The 15,866-nt window shown below is 38.8% G+C and overlaps 1 protein-coding gene across 5 annotated transcripts in view; it reads left to right on the top strand.

Moving 5' to 3' along the window:
• The window catches only part of SUCLG2 (succinate-CoA ligase GDP-forming subunit beta), a 389,660-nt gene that overhangs the window by 161,369 nt on the left and 212,425 nt on the right, over positions 1 to 15,866 (top strand). For all 5 annotated transcript variants that reach the window (XR_006214899.1, XM_042979378.1, XM_042979379.1 and 2 more), the window contains exon 11: positions 1,495 to 1,637. Coding sequence is in view for 4 of the 5 variants with exons in the window: in XM_042979378.1 (XP_042835312.1) it covers positions 1,495 to 1,637 (143 nt within the window). In the remaining variant the exon portion in view is untranslated. The remainder of the gene's footprint in view (positions 1 to 1,494; positions 1,638 to 15,866) is intronic.

Here is a 15,866-nt window from a genome sequence, read left to right as displayed (position 1 = left end):
AACTGAGATTTATAACGCGTCTGTGTTTCTGGTAGAACCAATTCATTGCCCTGGAAACTGAGGTCTTAATCTTAATGGAATTAAAATAAAAAAGATTTGTAGCTCATTAAGCCAACAGTATTATTATATTCAGATCTGAACAGACCTCATCCAGTAGTCTGCTGTGCAATACAATAGAAAATGACATCTAATTACAAGTGATACCAAAAGCACTTGCTTTGTATTGGAGTAATAACTGTAATGTACCAGATCACGCGCATTGTTCTGATCTTGATAAGCTAATGCGCTCTCAATATTTGTAGGCATTTAGAAAGGAGAATGATATAATGGTGTGTTGAGAACAAATTAAATACAGATTCTTTGTAGCCTCTGTGGGAGTATGCATGATCTGACCAAGTTAGCAGCCTCAAAAGCTACGATTAACACATTTCAAATTGTTTTAAGATCTTATATAAACCATTTTTATTGTAGTTGCCCCAGACTTAATTAAATTAGTCACAGTTCACAGGCATGTCTGGGGAATTCAAGGGTCAGAAAAAGTGAAGTATAATTTTACCATGTGAGTTTCTGCTGTGTTCTGAAGGTTTGCTTTTCTTCTTCTTCCCCCCCCCCCCCCACCTTTCTAATCTGAGGAAAGTAATCTCATATAATTAAGCATAAGAAGTGAAAGAAGTACAATTGGTTAAAAAAACTCAGCTCTGGAAAATAAGAATTGCAGTGTTACAACTTTTTACTTGTTTTCTTAAAAAAAAAAAAACCCTCCTAAGATGTTAACACATTTTGGTTCTAGTTTTAATGATCAGGTTGCTAGTGAACATTTCTCATATTAATTTGAAGAAGGAACAGAGGGATAGGAGTATTATTTTGATGCTGTCATTTGTTCATTTGTTTTGTGAGTTTATCCACATAACCTATAAATATGTGTGGTTGAGCTGAGTGTAAAAAAGCATGGAGTCCTATTGAAGTTGGGACCCCTGTGGTTCAACCCCAGAGGGATGCCATATTCAAAGCATATTCTCAGCAAGCAAAAAATTAAATGAATTCCATTTTTTTTTACTCAGGTCTCTTAAAGGATATTAAAGACAATGCAATTCATAGACCCAAGCAACTTCTTGTAGCCTTTCTTCTCTCTTTCCAGCTTCGTTTGAGTTCTGTATTTTTCCAGAACCCAAAACTCCTTCTTCTACTACTAGCTCAAATTAATCAATTATGCAAACTCTTCCCTTTTATCTGTTTGCCAGATTGATTTAACTTGTTAATAAACCTGTCTTTGTATCCCCAGGTCTTTTTTTGTTTATTTTTTTGTTTGTACATTTCCTGACTCTTTATCCTAAAAGTCTATGAATTTATCTGATTGAACAGGATTCTAGGCAGGACAGATTGGCCTGGTAGTGACAGGGGTCTGTCTCTGGCAGTATGGGCGAGGGAAACCGTTCATGCACCCTTTCCTGTTGCCAAATTGATCTTGTTGTGTGTGCCATTTGCATTCCACAGTGAATGGTGCTGGCCTTGCCATGGCTACTTGTGACGTCATCTTCTTGAATGGTGGGAAGCCAGCCAACTTTTTGGATCTTGGTGGTGGAGTAAAGGAAGCTCAAGTGTATCAAGCCTTCAAACTGCTCACAGCCGACCCTAAGGTAACCTGTCGTTGTAGGCAGATCGCGTCATGTTCTGATTTTTCACCATCAAGAGCCACCTCTTTCCTACTGCTAAAGGATAATAAGCCAAACATTTATTTTGTAGCCCCAGATGCAAATCCTGCCTTAGATCTGATTGTAGTATACAATGATTCGACTCGTTTCAGGTGAAAGGCTAATAAATACTCCCAGGATCCAGTTTCAGCTTCTGTGTTTCCAAAGTCCTGGGAGATAGGAGGAAGTAAAAAAGGGGATAGTGCTCCAGACAGGGAAATACCGGTTGGTGTGAAACATTATTTGAGTAATTTATACTGAAGCGATTAGTCCCATTCTTCACATGACTTACAGGACTCATTCTCAGATTCCTTCCATAAAGATACCGCAAGTATCATCACACGATTGGAGACAGAAGAAAATTATAGGATTATAGAAGTGTATATCACTAGAAAATAATAACCCCACATTCTTCTGTATGCTTTTAATTTTCATCGCTGATAGTTGTATAGTTTACAGCATAGGTACTAGGTAGCATATAGTGTTGCTTTATGACCCTCTTTCCTTAACTAGAGTATAGCTATCACACCCATGCTAGTGTATAGTAGGTATTCCGTGAACATTTTTTGAGTTAAATACCACTATGCTTTGTTGGAACTGTAGGTACTCAGTAGTTTATGACAACAAGGTTTAGGTGGACGTTTGTTACGTGGAAAAAACTAACATGTTTTGAACATCTGATATATACCATTTAATTCTCTTAACAATTCTGAGTTTAAGCTTTCAGAATCATTATGTTTATACTGTTAGAGTATCTGATACATTCTGTTGGTTATTTTTCGTTTTTGTTTTTTTTTTTTTTTTTAGTGTTCATTTATTATTTAATTTTGAGAGAGAGTGAGTGAGTGAGCAGGGGAGAAGCAGAGAGAGAGGGAAAGCAGAGAAAACCCCAAACAGGCTTTGCACCGTCAGCGCAGAACCTCACATGGGATTAAACCCACGAACTGTGACATCATGTTCTGGACCAAAACCGAGAGTGGGATGCTTAACCGCCTGATGCACTCAGGCACCCCTCTGTTGGTTCTTAATGTATCTGAACACATGGGAAGTCTGAACCATCACTAAGAACAACAAATGAAAATGATACCAGCTTTAATTTTTTTTTAATTTTTAAAGTTTATTTATATTGAGAGAGACAGCATGGGGGCGGGGAGCAGAGGGAGAGGGAGAGAGAGGGAGAATCCCAAGCAGACTCTTCCCAGTCAGTGCATATAACCCAGTGTGGGGCTCAAACCCATGAACCCTGAGATTGTGACCAGAGGCGAAATCAAGAGACAGATGCTCAAGCAACTGAACCACCCAGGCACCCCCATATTGTTTTTTAAGAAATGTGGTCTGAATTTAATATGGAAACTTTTCATAAATAAGTGTACCAATAATAGTCTTTTGGTTCACAACTATAAAACTTTGTCTTCTGTTTTCATTATGACTCAGATAGTTGCTAACCTTATGTTTTTGCTAAGTCTTTCCCTTCTGATTCATGAAATAAATGGTAAGGTATTATCAGCTACTTATTTTCAGTTTTCCAGTGCTATCCAGGAATAACAAAGTCATCAAAATCCAAAGTCGCCCAGCCATGAAGAATGTGTGTGTGGTTGGTTTTTCTGTTTCTATAAGTACCTTGTTTCCGTTGGTTAGGTAGGAATATTGTCGGTGGCTTCCTAGTTATTAATTTATTTGTCCCTTCTTATTCTTATTTTCTAAGGGAAGCATCATTTTCCTTCCAGAGATTTTCTTATCAATTGAAATTTGTAAATACCGTGAACATAGCTCACACACAGCTTTTTAAACTGCTTGAACCACAATGTACTTAGAGAACAGGGCAATTGTAATAAAATAGAACTTTTAGTGTCTACTGAAATTCGGTGCTAAGAATAATAGAGTGCTATCGAGGGAGTAAATCTACCAGGACAATCATTGCATTTTCTTTGGAATATCTTTTCTTAGTAGCTGATCTGGAATTTTAATTTTGTAACAATGCAGGAGGAGAAGGAAAAATCACTTGCAGAGCCATTTTTTTAAAACAGTCTCTTAAAAATTTTTTGACTTTGCCCAATGGAATATTTTCAAATGCTTGGAGTATTTAAACTTTTTTGAGATTGCCTGTCATCTTGGGTAGAGAAAGATATGTGGGAGTTATTTTATTTTTCTCATGCTATATCAGGAAAATGAATGCACAGCCCATCTCACTGTAAATTTTCCAAATCTTGAAATTTCAAAGACAGTTAAAAAGCATAGAAATGTAATGGGTATTTTCAATCCTGGCATTGTTTCACAGATTTTAGAGAACAGAGGCTAAAAAATAGTATAGATGAATTGATTTGATTTTGCAAGGAAACTGGTTACAGTTCTGGCTGTAATTATTTCAAGTAGAACCCCATTCAGCTGCCCAGAAGAAAAGAATCCCAAAAACCCAAAGCTGATTATTACAAAGGTATTGATTTTCTCGTTAGATGTAAGGATTAGTCAGTTGAAGACACTGAAATTCAAAATTGAAAAAGGCCTTTTGTTGCTAAACTTGAATCAACTGATAGTAACAACTAGTTGTTTGTCATCTGTATAAGCTAATTCTTTTGATCAAGTAATAAATGTCATCATTCGAGAACAATATTGTGGGTTGACATATATTTCTACACATAATGTCAGCCATAGAGCTGAAACTTAAATTTATTTTGCCTGACTATTAGCCCTAATGCTTACATTCATCAGAACCCAACACAAATGCCTTTATAACTAATGTGTTCTTTATTTGTTTGTAATATATATGAAACAGAGCTCGTCTGCCAAACTAAGACAAGAGTCTTTTCAAGATAGCTTAAAAAACTGAATTCACATTAAATATTTTATAATTCCCTAGTTTTCTAGTTGAGCTTGAGATGAGAGTTGAAGAACAATGTAGTTTGTTCTGTTGGTGGTGTAACCTGATCATCATTTTTAACATCCGGTATTGTAAGCCCTAGGATTCTTAATCCTAAGTAGTAAAGATCACATTAAATAGGAAGTAGAAGTAGGGGTTTGTGGTAAGTTATAAAGAATTTGAATAAACTTGAGGGAAAAATCCTACAAGGATTGTGTTATCCTTAAACTTTTGTTTTCCTGAGTCATACTTTGGCTTTTACTTCTAATTCTAAACTTAGAATTCCAAAGGTGTAGAAAATGAGTACAAATGACATCTGGAGTATGTAAAACATCTTGCATCAATGAATAATAGGAAAAGACAGTTGACCGGAATCTCAGCACTCACCCCAACTCTTGGCCAAAGTTAAGCAAATCTGTTGCCCTCTGGAGGACTGACTTTGAAAAGCAGTAGTGTGGGATTGACATTCCTGAAGACTCCTCACCTGATATGTCCCTGTGCTTCCTGGGTTAGATCCAACTTAGAGTCGTGTTTTCAAAGCTCTTTGTTTTTTAATTTTTATTTCTCTTAATATTATTTTTTTGATTCCAAGTATAATTAACATAGTGTTTTTCAAAGTTCTTTAAAAATCCAGGAAGGGGGAGCCTGGGTGGCTTGGTTGGTTAAGTGTCCGACTCTTGATTTCTGCTCAGGTCATGATCTCACATCTGTGTGGAACCTGCTTGGGGTTCTCTCTCTCCCTCTTTCACTGCCCCTCCCCCTGCTCATGTGTGCACATGTGCACGCTTTCTCTCTCTCTTTCTCTGTCTCTCAAAATAAATAAATAAACACTAAAAAAAAAAAAATCCAGGAAGAATTGTGCTACATAAGCACCAAGTACCAGTTCAAAAAGGAATGGAAGGATTCTTAGTGGGATTCTTGTACCAGACTGCCCAGGTTCCTGTCCCACGTCCCATCTTTACTGCTTATTGGTTGTGGGAGCTTGAGCACATTATTTAACTTGTATATATCTCAGTTTGCTCTTTTATAAAGTGAAATTATAACAGTACTTATTACCTCTGCGGGTTGCTTGCTTGCTTTATTTATTTATTCAAGTATTTAGAGCTTAAATTTCTTGAAGTTTTTTAAATTCAGATATAACTGACATGTAACATATAAGTTTAAGATATATAATGTGTTTATTTGATATATCTATATGCCACAGTATGATTACCACTGTAGCATTAGGTAACACCTCTATCATGTTTTATAACTGTAATTTATTTTTTGTGGTAAGGACATATAATCAGAGAATCGCTTATTACATTAACTGAGATTATACATACACATTTCCCATTTAAAGGAGGAATAATTTCATATGATAGTGTCATTTAAAATTTTTAATAAATTTTCATTGAAGTATAAGCTTCATATAGAACAGTATGTAAATCGTAAGTATATAACTTGATGAGTTACCATGAGGTGAACATACTGGCAGCCAGATCATAAAATAGAACATGACCAGTGTTAGGGACTGAATGTTTCATGTCCCCCCAAATTCATATGTTGAAATCCTAACCCCCAATCTGGTGATACTAGGGGGTGGGGCCTTTGGGAGGTAATTAGGTCATGAGGGTGGAGCCTCATGAATGGGCTTAGTACCCTGATAAAGGAGACCCCGGAGAGGTCGCTCGCTCCTTCCTCCATAGGAGGACAGATCTAAATGATGGCCATTTCTGTACCAGGAAGTGGGCTCTCATGAGACCCTGAAGCTGCCGGCGCCTTCACCTTGGACTTTGGCCTCTAGAATTGTGAAAAGAAATGTTTGTTGTCGCATCAGTCAGTCTATGGTAATCTGTTAGACAGCCTGAACAGACCAGTACGCCATCTCAGAATGGGTACCCCATCTCAGAAGCCAGTGAAGTACCCCCTCGCCATACTTCTACCCTGCTTTCCCCTGAAGGTAACACAGCTATCCCAACTTCTAATGTCGTAGATTTTGTTTTGCCTTAACATAAATAGGGTCATGCGGTGTACATTCTTTTGTGTTTGCCATCTTTCGCTTAACTTTTATTTGTAAGATTCATCTACATTTTATGTAGCAGTGGTTCACTCATTCTTCCTGCCGTATGCTGTCCTACTGTGTGACTCTGCCAGAAGTTTTCATCCTTTTCTGTTGATAGGCATTTATGTTATTCACAGTTTTGACTGCTACGTTGCTGTGAACATTCTCATACATGTCCTCTGGAGCACATTTCTGTGGGATATATTTTTGGAACTAGGATTTCTGGGTTATAACATATGCGTGTCTTCAGCTTGAACGGATACTGCCAAGCAGCTCTCCAGATGTGCCAGCTTTACACTCTGGGAGCCGTTTATGGCAGTTCCAGTGTGTCTGCACACCCTTCCCCACCCTTGGTGCAGTCAAGCCTTTGCGACTTTAGTCGTTCCAATAGATGTATGGTAATTTTCACTGTGGTCTAATGCCTTTCTCTCATGGCTAATGAGGTTGAACACCTTTTCATATAATTATTACTATTAGGATAATACTCTTTAAACTTCTGTTAACCTTGTCTGTAAAGTAGACATGAAAATAATACCCCAAAGCATTGGCTTTCAATATCAGTGGAGATAATATATGTGTGAGTACTTGGCAAATATTTCTAAAGCACAAGGAAAGCTTTCGTTTGTGTGGACTTAAAAAATTTTTTTTTAATGTTTATTTACTTATTTTTGAGAGAGAGAGACTGAGATACAGCACAAGCGGGCAAGGGGCAGAGAGAGCAGGAGACACAGAATCTGAAGCAGGCTCCAGGCTCTGAGCTGTCAGCACAGAGCCCATGTGTTGACTTTTTTTTTTTTAACGTTCAATTCCATTATCATTTCTGAGGCTTAGATTTATAATTATTGAAACAAGAGGAAGTAAATGCTCATCTTTGGGATAGGAGGTATCTGAAACAGATCCATTAACACCAGTGTTACTGTATGGGTTGTTTTGAAGTTGATGAAATGGGTAAACAATTCAGTAGTTTGCAGTGATTCTCTGTTCAGACAACCAAGAAAACACAACTTAATCGAGGGAGGATTAAATTCATATCTGCAAGAACCACAGAATATCATTTGGTATAAATTTGAAAAGAGCCCAGCTATTTTAGCTCTGTGGTATGTGATTCAAAATTCTTTAGAATTTGAGGCTAGAGAAGTAAAAATGCATGCCATATTTTCAGTATCAAATGCCTTTTAGCATGCAAATGCCTTCACTTGTAATAAATATGTGCTGATATTAATATGTGCTAAATGCCTCACGTACATATTGTTGATCATCATACATTTAGAATATATTTAAAAACAAACCACAATATCCTCTTCTTCACTTATTCACATGTTTATATCAGAGGCATGAAGCAAAACTCATTTTATTACAGACCACTTGTATTTGCTGAAATACCTTATCTGCAGGGGAATATTTATTTTCGGTGGGTAAAAGAACTCTTGTAGAGATTGATTTTCAAATGTAATACCCAATACTTGACACAACACGAGCATTATTTTTGAAATAACTCCCCCATCCCTGTTCTTACAGGCCTCTTTGAAAACAAATCTAAAAGTTGGAAAGAGTAAGTCCAGGCAGCCATTCTTTATGGTGATAGGCTGCCTGGTAGTCTAGTCTGAGAAGGATAAAAATGATTCTGTGCTTATGAATTTGTAACCTGTCACCTGGTTTCAGCCCTGTGCAGGGGAATACCGTGTATAAGCTGGAGAATGGAAAGCTCGCTGCCTTGTTCTCATTTCTCTTTGTTTCCTCCAAGTGCTTTTCCTATTGTGTTGCATTTCTTTCTCTGATGTCCAGTTGATCCACATTTCCAAAAATGTCTTGCTGTCCTTGTCCAACATGCACTCGTTCCATTTTATCAGCCAGTACTACGCAGTAAGAGCTGGGTCCTGGGAAGGCTGTCGGTTCTGTATCTTACCCAAGACCAGTGTTTCTGATAGCTACCCCTTTTCCACGCATCCCTAATGGAACTCTCTAAATCTGTTTTCATGCTGCTTGCTGACATACTGTCAGAAATAAATCAAAAATAACGTTTTTTACTCTTTGCTCTGCTTCTCAAAATTCAAATTTGGATGTGCTTTGTTTTGTTTCATGGTAAGTAATTTGAAGAATTTTAAGACTTGGGGATATTTTAGTAAATTTTATCATTGGTCCCAACATGCTCATAATTGATTATGAATCCTGTATGGAGAAGCCTTTGTAGATGTTAAACAGAAATGAACCACTAATAAAGGTATAATGTCACCTAGATTGGAAATAATATATAATTATTAGAAGAGTTGGGGATATTTTTTCTCTTAATGTTACTGCACTGTGAAAAGACATGGTTCAGTTCAACAGTTAAGAAAATAGTGCATTTTCTAACAATGCCAGGATTAATGTCAGGTATCTCTGAGTCTTAAGAATTTTCCTATAATGCGAGACTGATCAAGCATCTGAAAGTTTCACTATTATTATTTTTGAGGTATTGTTTTAGAATCCAAATAATGCCTTGTGGGAGAATCACTAGATGTAGGGAGTAACTTGGGAAAATAATTCAGGAGAACAAGGTGAAGACCCTTTGAACTGGGAAGGGTTCTGGGTCCTCTCCTTTATAGGGGTCAGCTGTAGTCTGGTGGGATGAGCCCAACTGCCTTCAGAAGGTTGAAGACACTGTGAATTTCCTCTATACCACCCTTCCACCCACTGCCAGAGAACTAGGAGTTAGGAATGATTGTCTTGTTCCTAAATGAACAACACGTCCATATGGGCTTTGCCGAAGAAATTGGCTTGACTCAGAGTGGCTTGCAAGGTAAAAAGTGTTTTGTCTTTTTTTTAAGGCTGTTTTATTAAACAGCATCCCCGTTTTCCTAATTATTAAATTAGAGAAACATAAAGTATAGAAAAGTACAAAAATAGATCAAATTACATTTATATGCACTTTTACATATACTTAAAATGAATACACAGAGTAGTATTATTTCTGACAAAACTGGTATCAGTATGATTGACACTCTTCTGTAGTCTGCTTTTTTCCACTTTTTACGTACCTTTTCCCCTGTCATTGTACAGTCCTCTGCAGCATCTTCGGGAGCTGAATAGTATTCACTTGTATGAACGTATAAATTTACTTAACCAGTCCTCTGTTATTTGGTATTCAGGATGTTTCTCACTTAAAATAATGCTGCCGTAACCTCCTTGTACTCTTAACTTTACGTACACTTCAGATTACTCATATAAGATGAATTCCTAGGGGCGCCTAGGTGGTTCGGTTGGTTGAGCGTCTGACTCTTGATTTCAGCTCAGGTTATGATCCCATGATCATGAGATGGAGCCCCATGTCAGGCTCCTCACCGGGTTTGGAGTCTGCTTAAGATTCTTTCTCCCTTTCCCTCTGCCCCTCTCCCCTGCTCACATGTGCATTCTCTTTCTCCCTCTCTCTCTGTCTCTCTGTCTCAATCTCTCTCAAACTCTCTCAAAATAAATAAAATAAGATGAATTCTTAGAAGTATGAGGCTAACTATGTATGAAGATTTTAAGGTTTTCATACTGACTGCCTATTTGTCACCACAGTAGGTAGAAGGATGTAGAAGGCTATTGTCAATGAGAGGAGTATGCACTTGGCTGTTTAAAGTGGCCCCGTGTGTAGTGCCACAGTGCTGCCTGGTTTTCCTAAGTCATGTCTACTATGATGGATCTTACAGAGAAAATATATGTTAGATAATCTTTGTTCAAGGGTGAGTAAAAATTCAATACGAATGAATTAACAGTATATATGAAGGAAGGTATCCTCAAACAGAAACACAGAAAACAGGTTATGCATTGATGTTTTGATGAAAACGGTGTGAGGCTTATGGGAAACTAGCCCTTGGTTTCCTCAGGAGCAGTGGTTCCGTATTTGCTAACTCGGTGTTCGCTGAAAGTTGATAGACCGTGACTACTATGGATAACGAGAATTGCCTGAATAATGTTTTGGATAATTATGGATGGCTCTTCAGAGATTATGTGAAAGAGCTGCTCCATTTTATCTAAGAAAGGACAGTCCGGAACCCCTAGCATGAATGTAAAGTCCAAAACTCTTTTCTTTTCCTCAATTGCTTTTATATGCTTCCTAAAGGGAAGGAATTTGACTATGAATATGAAAACCTTCAAAATATGTCAGTAATGATATTTTAGACATACTACCTTTATGTTTAAGGATTAAATGAATAAACCTTGAGAAAATTTTAACTTAATTTTTCCACTATCCAGGTAAGAATGATTTCCTTACACATGTAAGTCCCTCACTTTATGCTTTTTGAAAGGTTTCTTTACATTTAAAAATTGATTATTTTTTCCACTTTTAGAAATTTGCATTTCCTACTAAAAGTCAGAGATTTAAAAAAAATTGTCTCTAACTTTATTACCGTAACATGACCACTATTACAATTTTGTTAAATTTCCTTCCAGCATTATCTACACATATCTTCTTTATAAGATTATAATTAGAATACCCTTCCTATTGATGGCCTTTAAAAAATATATCCAGTATTACATGATGTACATCCTCCAGTGTTGTTAGCTGGTCTCTCTCTTACTGTTAGTTTTACTAGCATATTAATAGTGGGCAGTGTGTTAAAGGCCTCTTGTTATTTAGAAGGTTATTTAAAGCTCAGCATTTAAAGTCATTTTCAGAAAATGTGTGAACTTTGTAAATCTGGTTTGCTAAAGTAGAGTACAATATAGTTAACAAATGCAGTAGTAACAAGTGTGAAAAACATTTTGGTACAAAACAGACTTATAGAACAATAAAAAAAAAAAAAGAAAATCAGCATTCTCTAGGGCTCAGCTAGATACCCCTTTAGCGTCTTATGCATTTAACTACATCAGTGGACTACTGATCTGCCTTTGTTTTAATTATCGCAGGGTTAATGAATCATTCTTCAATATTTGATACAGTCATTTAGAATTGCCTAAATTCTGAAATACCTAAGAATTCCAAGTGTGGCCTAATGTACCTTCCTGATGGCTGAGTTGAAGATCTTCCCTGTATCCTCCTGATATATCTGGTTCAGTGAGGTGAGACTGAGTCCAAAACAAGACTTGCAGAAGTTAGAATAGACTCACCTTTATTTTTCCTTGCTCTTTCTTGCCAGCATTCTTCCTAAGAATTCATTGGTTTCTCTGTGCATCTTCTGTCTTTGTAAAGAGCAAGACACTTTAGGCAAACTTGTTAATTAGGTGCCTTTTTAATCTCTAGCCCTCATCAGATGCCACCTCAATGATAATATGTGATAATATGTCCCGGTCTCCCTTTTCTTTTCTTTGGGGTATTTACAAGTTACAGTCTTTACCACTTAATCATCTCCTTTATTCATACATTTCTCTTTTTAAATCTTATAAAATCGCCTAGAAATATTCTCCCTTCCCCACCCCACCCCCACTTCTTGCTGCTGTTTCATTAAACTTTTCATTTTTTCCATATTCTTTGAAAATAGCTCCAAGTATAGTTTTGCCTAGAGTTTTTTTTCCCCCAGTGCCTGGTTTTGTCCTGTTCCACTATTACTAATACACTTCATTATTTCTAGCCACTCTAATAGTTCAGGGAACATAGTAGGTCCTCCAAAAATGTCTTTTCAGAGCAAATTCATATTGACAGCGTGTCTCTTTCTTTCCATGGAAATCCTGTGGCTCAGTGGTCTCAGTCAGCAAGAGAAGCATAATAAGTTAATGAGCTGTCCTTGTGAAACCATTTCCCAAGGTAGGTGCCAGTGCTCTGTGTCTGGCAAGACTCTCATGGGACGGGGCAGCCTGGTAGGGACCATTGTCTAGAGCAAGACTTGCCTCCCCAGGGTCCGGGAAGCAGTGGAGGGAAGGTCCTCTTTGCAGAGGGTTGGGTGTAGTCCTGTGCAGCAGCCAGACTCAGCGGCAGTCGGTAATAACAATACAGGAAGAACTGCAAGTGGCAGGGGCCCTTACCTGAAAGCAGGGTGTTAGTAGAAGACAGCAAGTGTGCCAACAAAGGGAGGCAATTTTAAGGAGTATTTAGGGAATTCTGTTAACCAGTAGCCAGTGCCACAGTCCCCAGGCTGTAGTGCAGGGCCAAGCTGCCTTCATACAAAGCAAAGCATCCCATATGCAGAAGCTTGGTTCTAAGGAGACTGGAGGGCCGGGCAGGCAAGTAAGGCAAGAATTCATCCATAGTACAAGTCACTGTGTCAACCATGAGGTTCACTAGGCTCGTCCCATAGCAAGAACAACTTTATGGAAGGAGGGGGGTTCCCCCCCCAGCTTGTTGGGGCAGCTCCTCAGACCACTTTATGAGGTCAGGACTAGTTCTCCAGACCAGAGAATGACTAAGCTGGACAGAAACCCATTCAGTGATATCAGCCAAATGATAATGCATGGTGTTATATATGCCAGGCATTCCTCTAGACCCAGAATTGTAGAGCAGTGAGTGAAATAGAGTCCTGTTCTCTTGGAGCTACCATTTCAGAGTGGGAAAGATAGTTAAATCAGAGAGTAAATAGATACATTATACAAAACAAATAAGTAACATACTGGGTGGTGGTACAAGGTTAAAAATAAAATTGAGGATGCCAGAAATTTGTTATTTTTGATAGGTTTGTCCAAGAAGCCCTCTGATGAGTTTACCTTTGAGAAAGACGTGTCCTGACTGTTAGATGTGGAGTTTGGGTTTGTAGGCAATGACATGAATACTCCCAGTGAGGGGAATCTGATCAATATCTGCACCCGTTGGAGGTGCCCTATGTTCCTTCATGTTTACTCACTACTTCTTTTTTTTTTTAATATATGTTTTTTAATGTTTATTTGTTTTTGGGAGAGAGACAGAGCATGAGTGGGGGAGGGGCAGAGAGAGAAGGAGACACAGAATCCGAAGCAGGCTCCAGGCTCTGAGCTGTCAGCACAGAGTCCCCATATGGGGCTCGAACTCACAAACCAGGAGATCGTGACCTGAGCCAAAGTTGGACACTTAACCGAATGGGCCACCCAGGTGTCCCTCACTACTTCTTTACCTCAGTGTCCTAAGCCACCTCGCTTGGTTTATTATCAACTTAAAAAAAAAAAAAAGAGGTTTGGTCCACTTGAACTTTGCTGTAATTCGGGTGGCAACTGTCTTCCACTTAGAGGTCCTTTGTGCATATCGATGGATATTTTATCTCCATCCCCAGGACCCTCTCCTCGGGATGCTCTGCTTCCAACTTTGAGGACTTACAAAACGGAGCACTTTGAACACACATATTAGTTAGCATTCCCAAGGGGCAGCTGGCACAAATCCAAGTTAATTATTTTTCTTCCAGCTTATCTGTGAGTTCTTTCATTAATCGTTATCTGTAAGCATTCTGGACACATCCCTTTTTCTCAATTAGAACTCCACTGGAGTATTTCTGAACAAACATTTAGGTGTCTGCTTTAATACTCAGAAGCCTTAGGATCATAAGTAGTGAACAGAAATCCATTTTGACCTTTAACCATTGACCTAGATTTCACGTGCTCGTTAATCCCAAATAGCACATTCCTCTGAGAGGTATGAGTGACCGAGAATCTTCAGTGTGTCATTGTTATCCAAGAATGTGGACATTTGGTAGCAGATATGAGGAAGAAATGCCCAAATTTAGATATTTCTGATATTTTTCTGTTTTACAACCTGTGACTGTGAGTGGATCTTCTTGTCTGTTAAACTGAACTACAAAGCCAAATGATTAATCCAGATGCAGACTCTGCTGACCAGATTCTGAAAGAGAGGTGTTTGGTAATCAAATGAGAAGAGTAAACAAGGGAAAAGTAAAAAATACCCCCCCCAAAAAAAACGAGAACCTTTACTGAAAGCATAAATTCTGTGATTCTCTTTTTCTCTACCAATATATCTTTAAAAGCTCTCCCTGTTGTAAGTTGCACCAATTTATTAAACAATGCAAAACATCTTAGGTAAGACAACAGGACAAATTCGAGCCTCACCATCATCCTAGCTTCCTCCCCCTAATGAACACAGCTTGTGATTCCGGCCTTCAGCGGGCAGTCATTGCCTGTTCCTTGATCACCTACTGTGTGTCAGGTCCCGAGCCAGTCAACAGAATGGGAAACCATCCAGCATTTAATGTCATTGGTTCCATTACGCTGTCCTTGTCAAGTCTTCCGGTTGTAATTACCCCTTTAAAGCAGAGGAAGACTTGATCCTGATTGACAGATACAGTCCTTGCTAAGCTCAAAGAAGACCAGTGTAAAGCATCTATTCATACTGACATCACACCCTCTTCTCTGGGTTCACAGAGAAGAGTCTGTGCAGCCTTACCACTCAGAATGTGGGCCATGCACTTTCAGTGTTGACATCAACTTGAAGGCCGTTAGAAATGCAGGAACGTAGGTCTACCTCAGATCAGTGGGGTCCGGATTCGTGTTTTCACAGGATGCCCAGAGGATTCTCTGCACATTAGAGTTTGAGGGGGCACTGGTCCATAGCAGGGGGAGGCATACTGCAGTTCACAGCCAAACTCTGCCTCATGGGTATTTGTATAAGTAAAGTTTTATAGGAACACAGCTTTGCTCATTCATTTCCTTAAGCAGTTGAGTAGTTGTGACAGAGACCTGGTCCCCAGTGGTCTAGGGTCGGCATGCTTGGAGTGTCGTATTGGACTAGTGTCAATTTGTATAGAAGCACCAGCCTATGGGCTGTTTTAGGTCTATAATAAATACAAAGACAGAATCAGCATCTAGAAACTTTAATTCCAAATTTCTGTGACATACAAGTAGAAGATCAATTTTCTAGCATTTCATATGATTGTGTTTTACAAAAACATCAGTGACTGTCAGGGCATTTAAGAAAAAATTGTCCTTCACCCCAGATTATGTGAGAAGCACTGCTCTGTGAGTTTAAATGGGTACGTGTGTAAAAACCAGTACTGTAAGTGAAAGTGATTGTACAGGGTACATCTTGATGCTAAAGTGAGCTTTATTACGGGCTGCAGTATTCACATTGTCCTGTTGTTCTTTGCTCATCAAGCTTTGTCTTGCTTTCTTTGGTGATACTTCTCCTTATGGTCCTGGTGATGCCTTCGTTGGCCGTCTGCATCCCCACTTGGATGCTCTCTTCCCCGCTCCTGCCCACAGAGAATCCTTATACCTGGCCCGGGCCCGTTGCTCTGCTGCATCCCTGGCAGAGGGTTGCTTTCAAGGGTGGGCGCCTGGCAGAAGCCCCTCAGTCCAGCCAGAGGCTTCCCTGCTGCTGTTCTCATGACACTCATGCAAAAGCCCGTCTGCCTGTGGGATCACAAACTAAAACAAGGTGGCCCAGGAGGCTCTAAGTATC

The sequence above is a fragment of the Panthera tigris genome, chromosome A2 (assembly GCF_018350195.1).
Source record: "Panthera tigris isolate Pti1 chromosome A2, P.tigris_Pti1_mat1.1, whole genome shotgun sequence".
Classification (NCBI taxonomy): Eukaryota; Metazoa; Chordata; class Mammalia; order Carnivora; family Felidae; genus Panthera; species Panthera tigris.
Note: the sequence above shows the minus strand (reverse complement) of the source record. Positions and strands in the feature narration are given on the sequence as shown.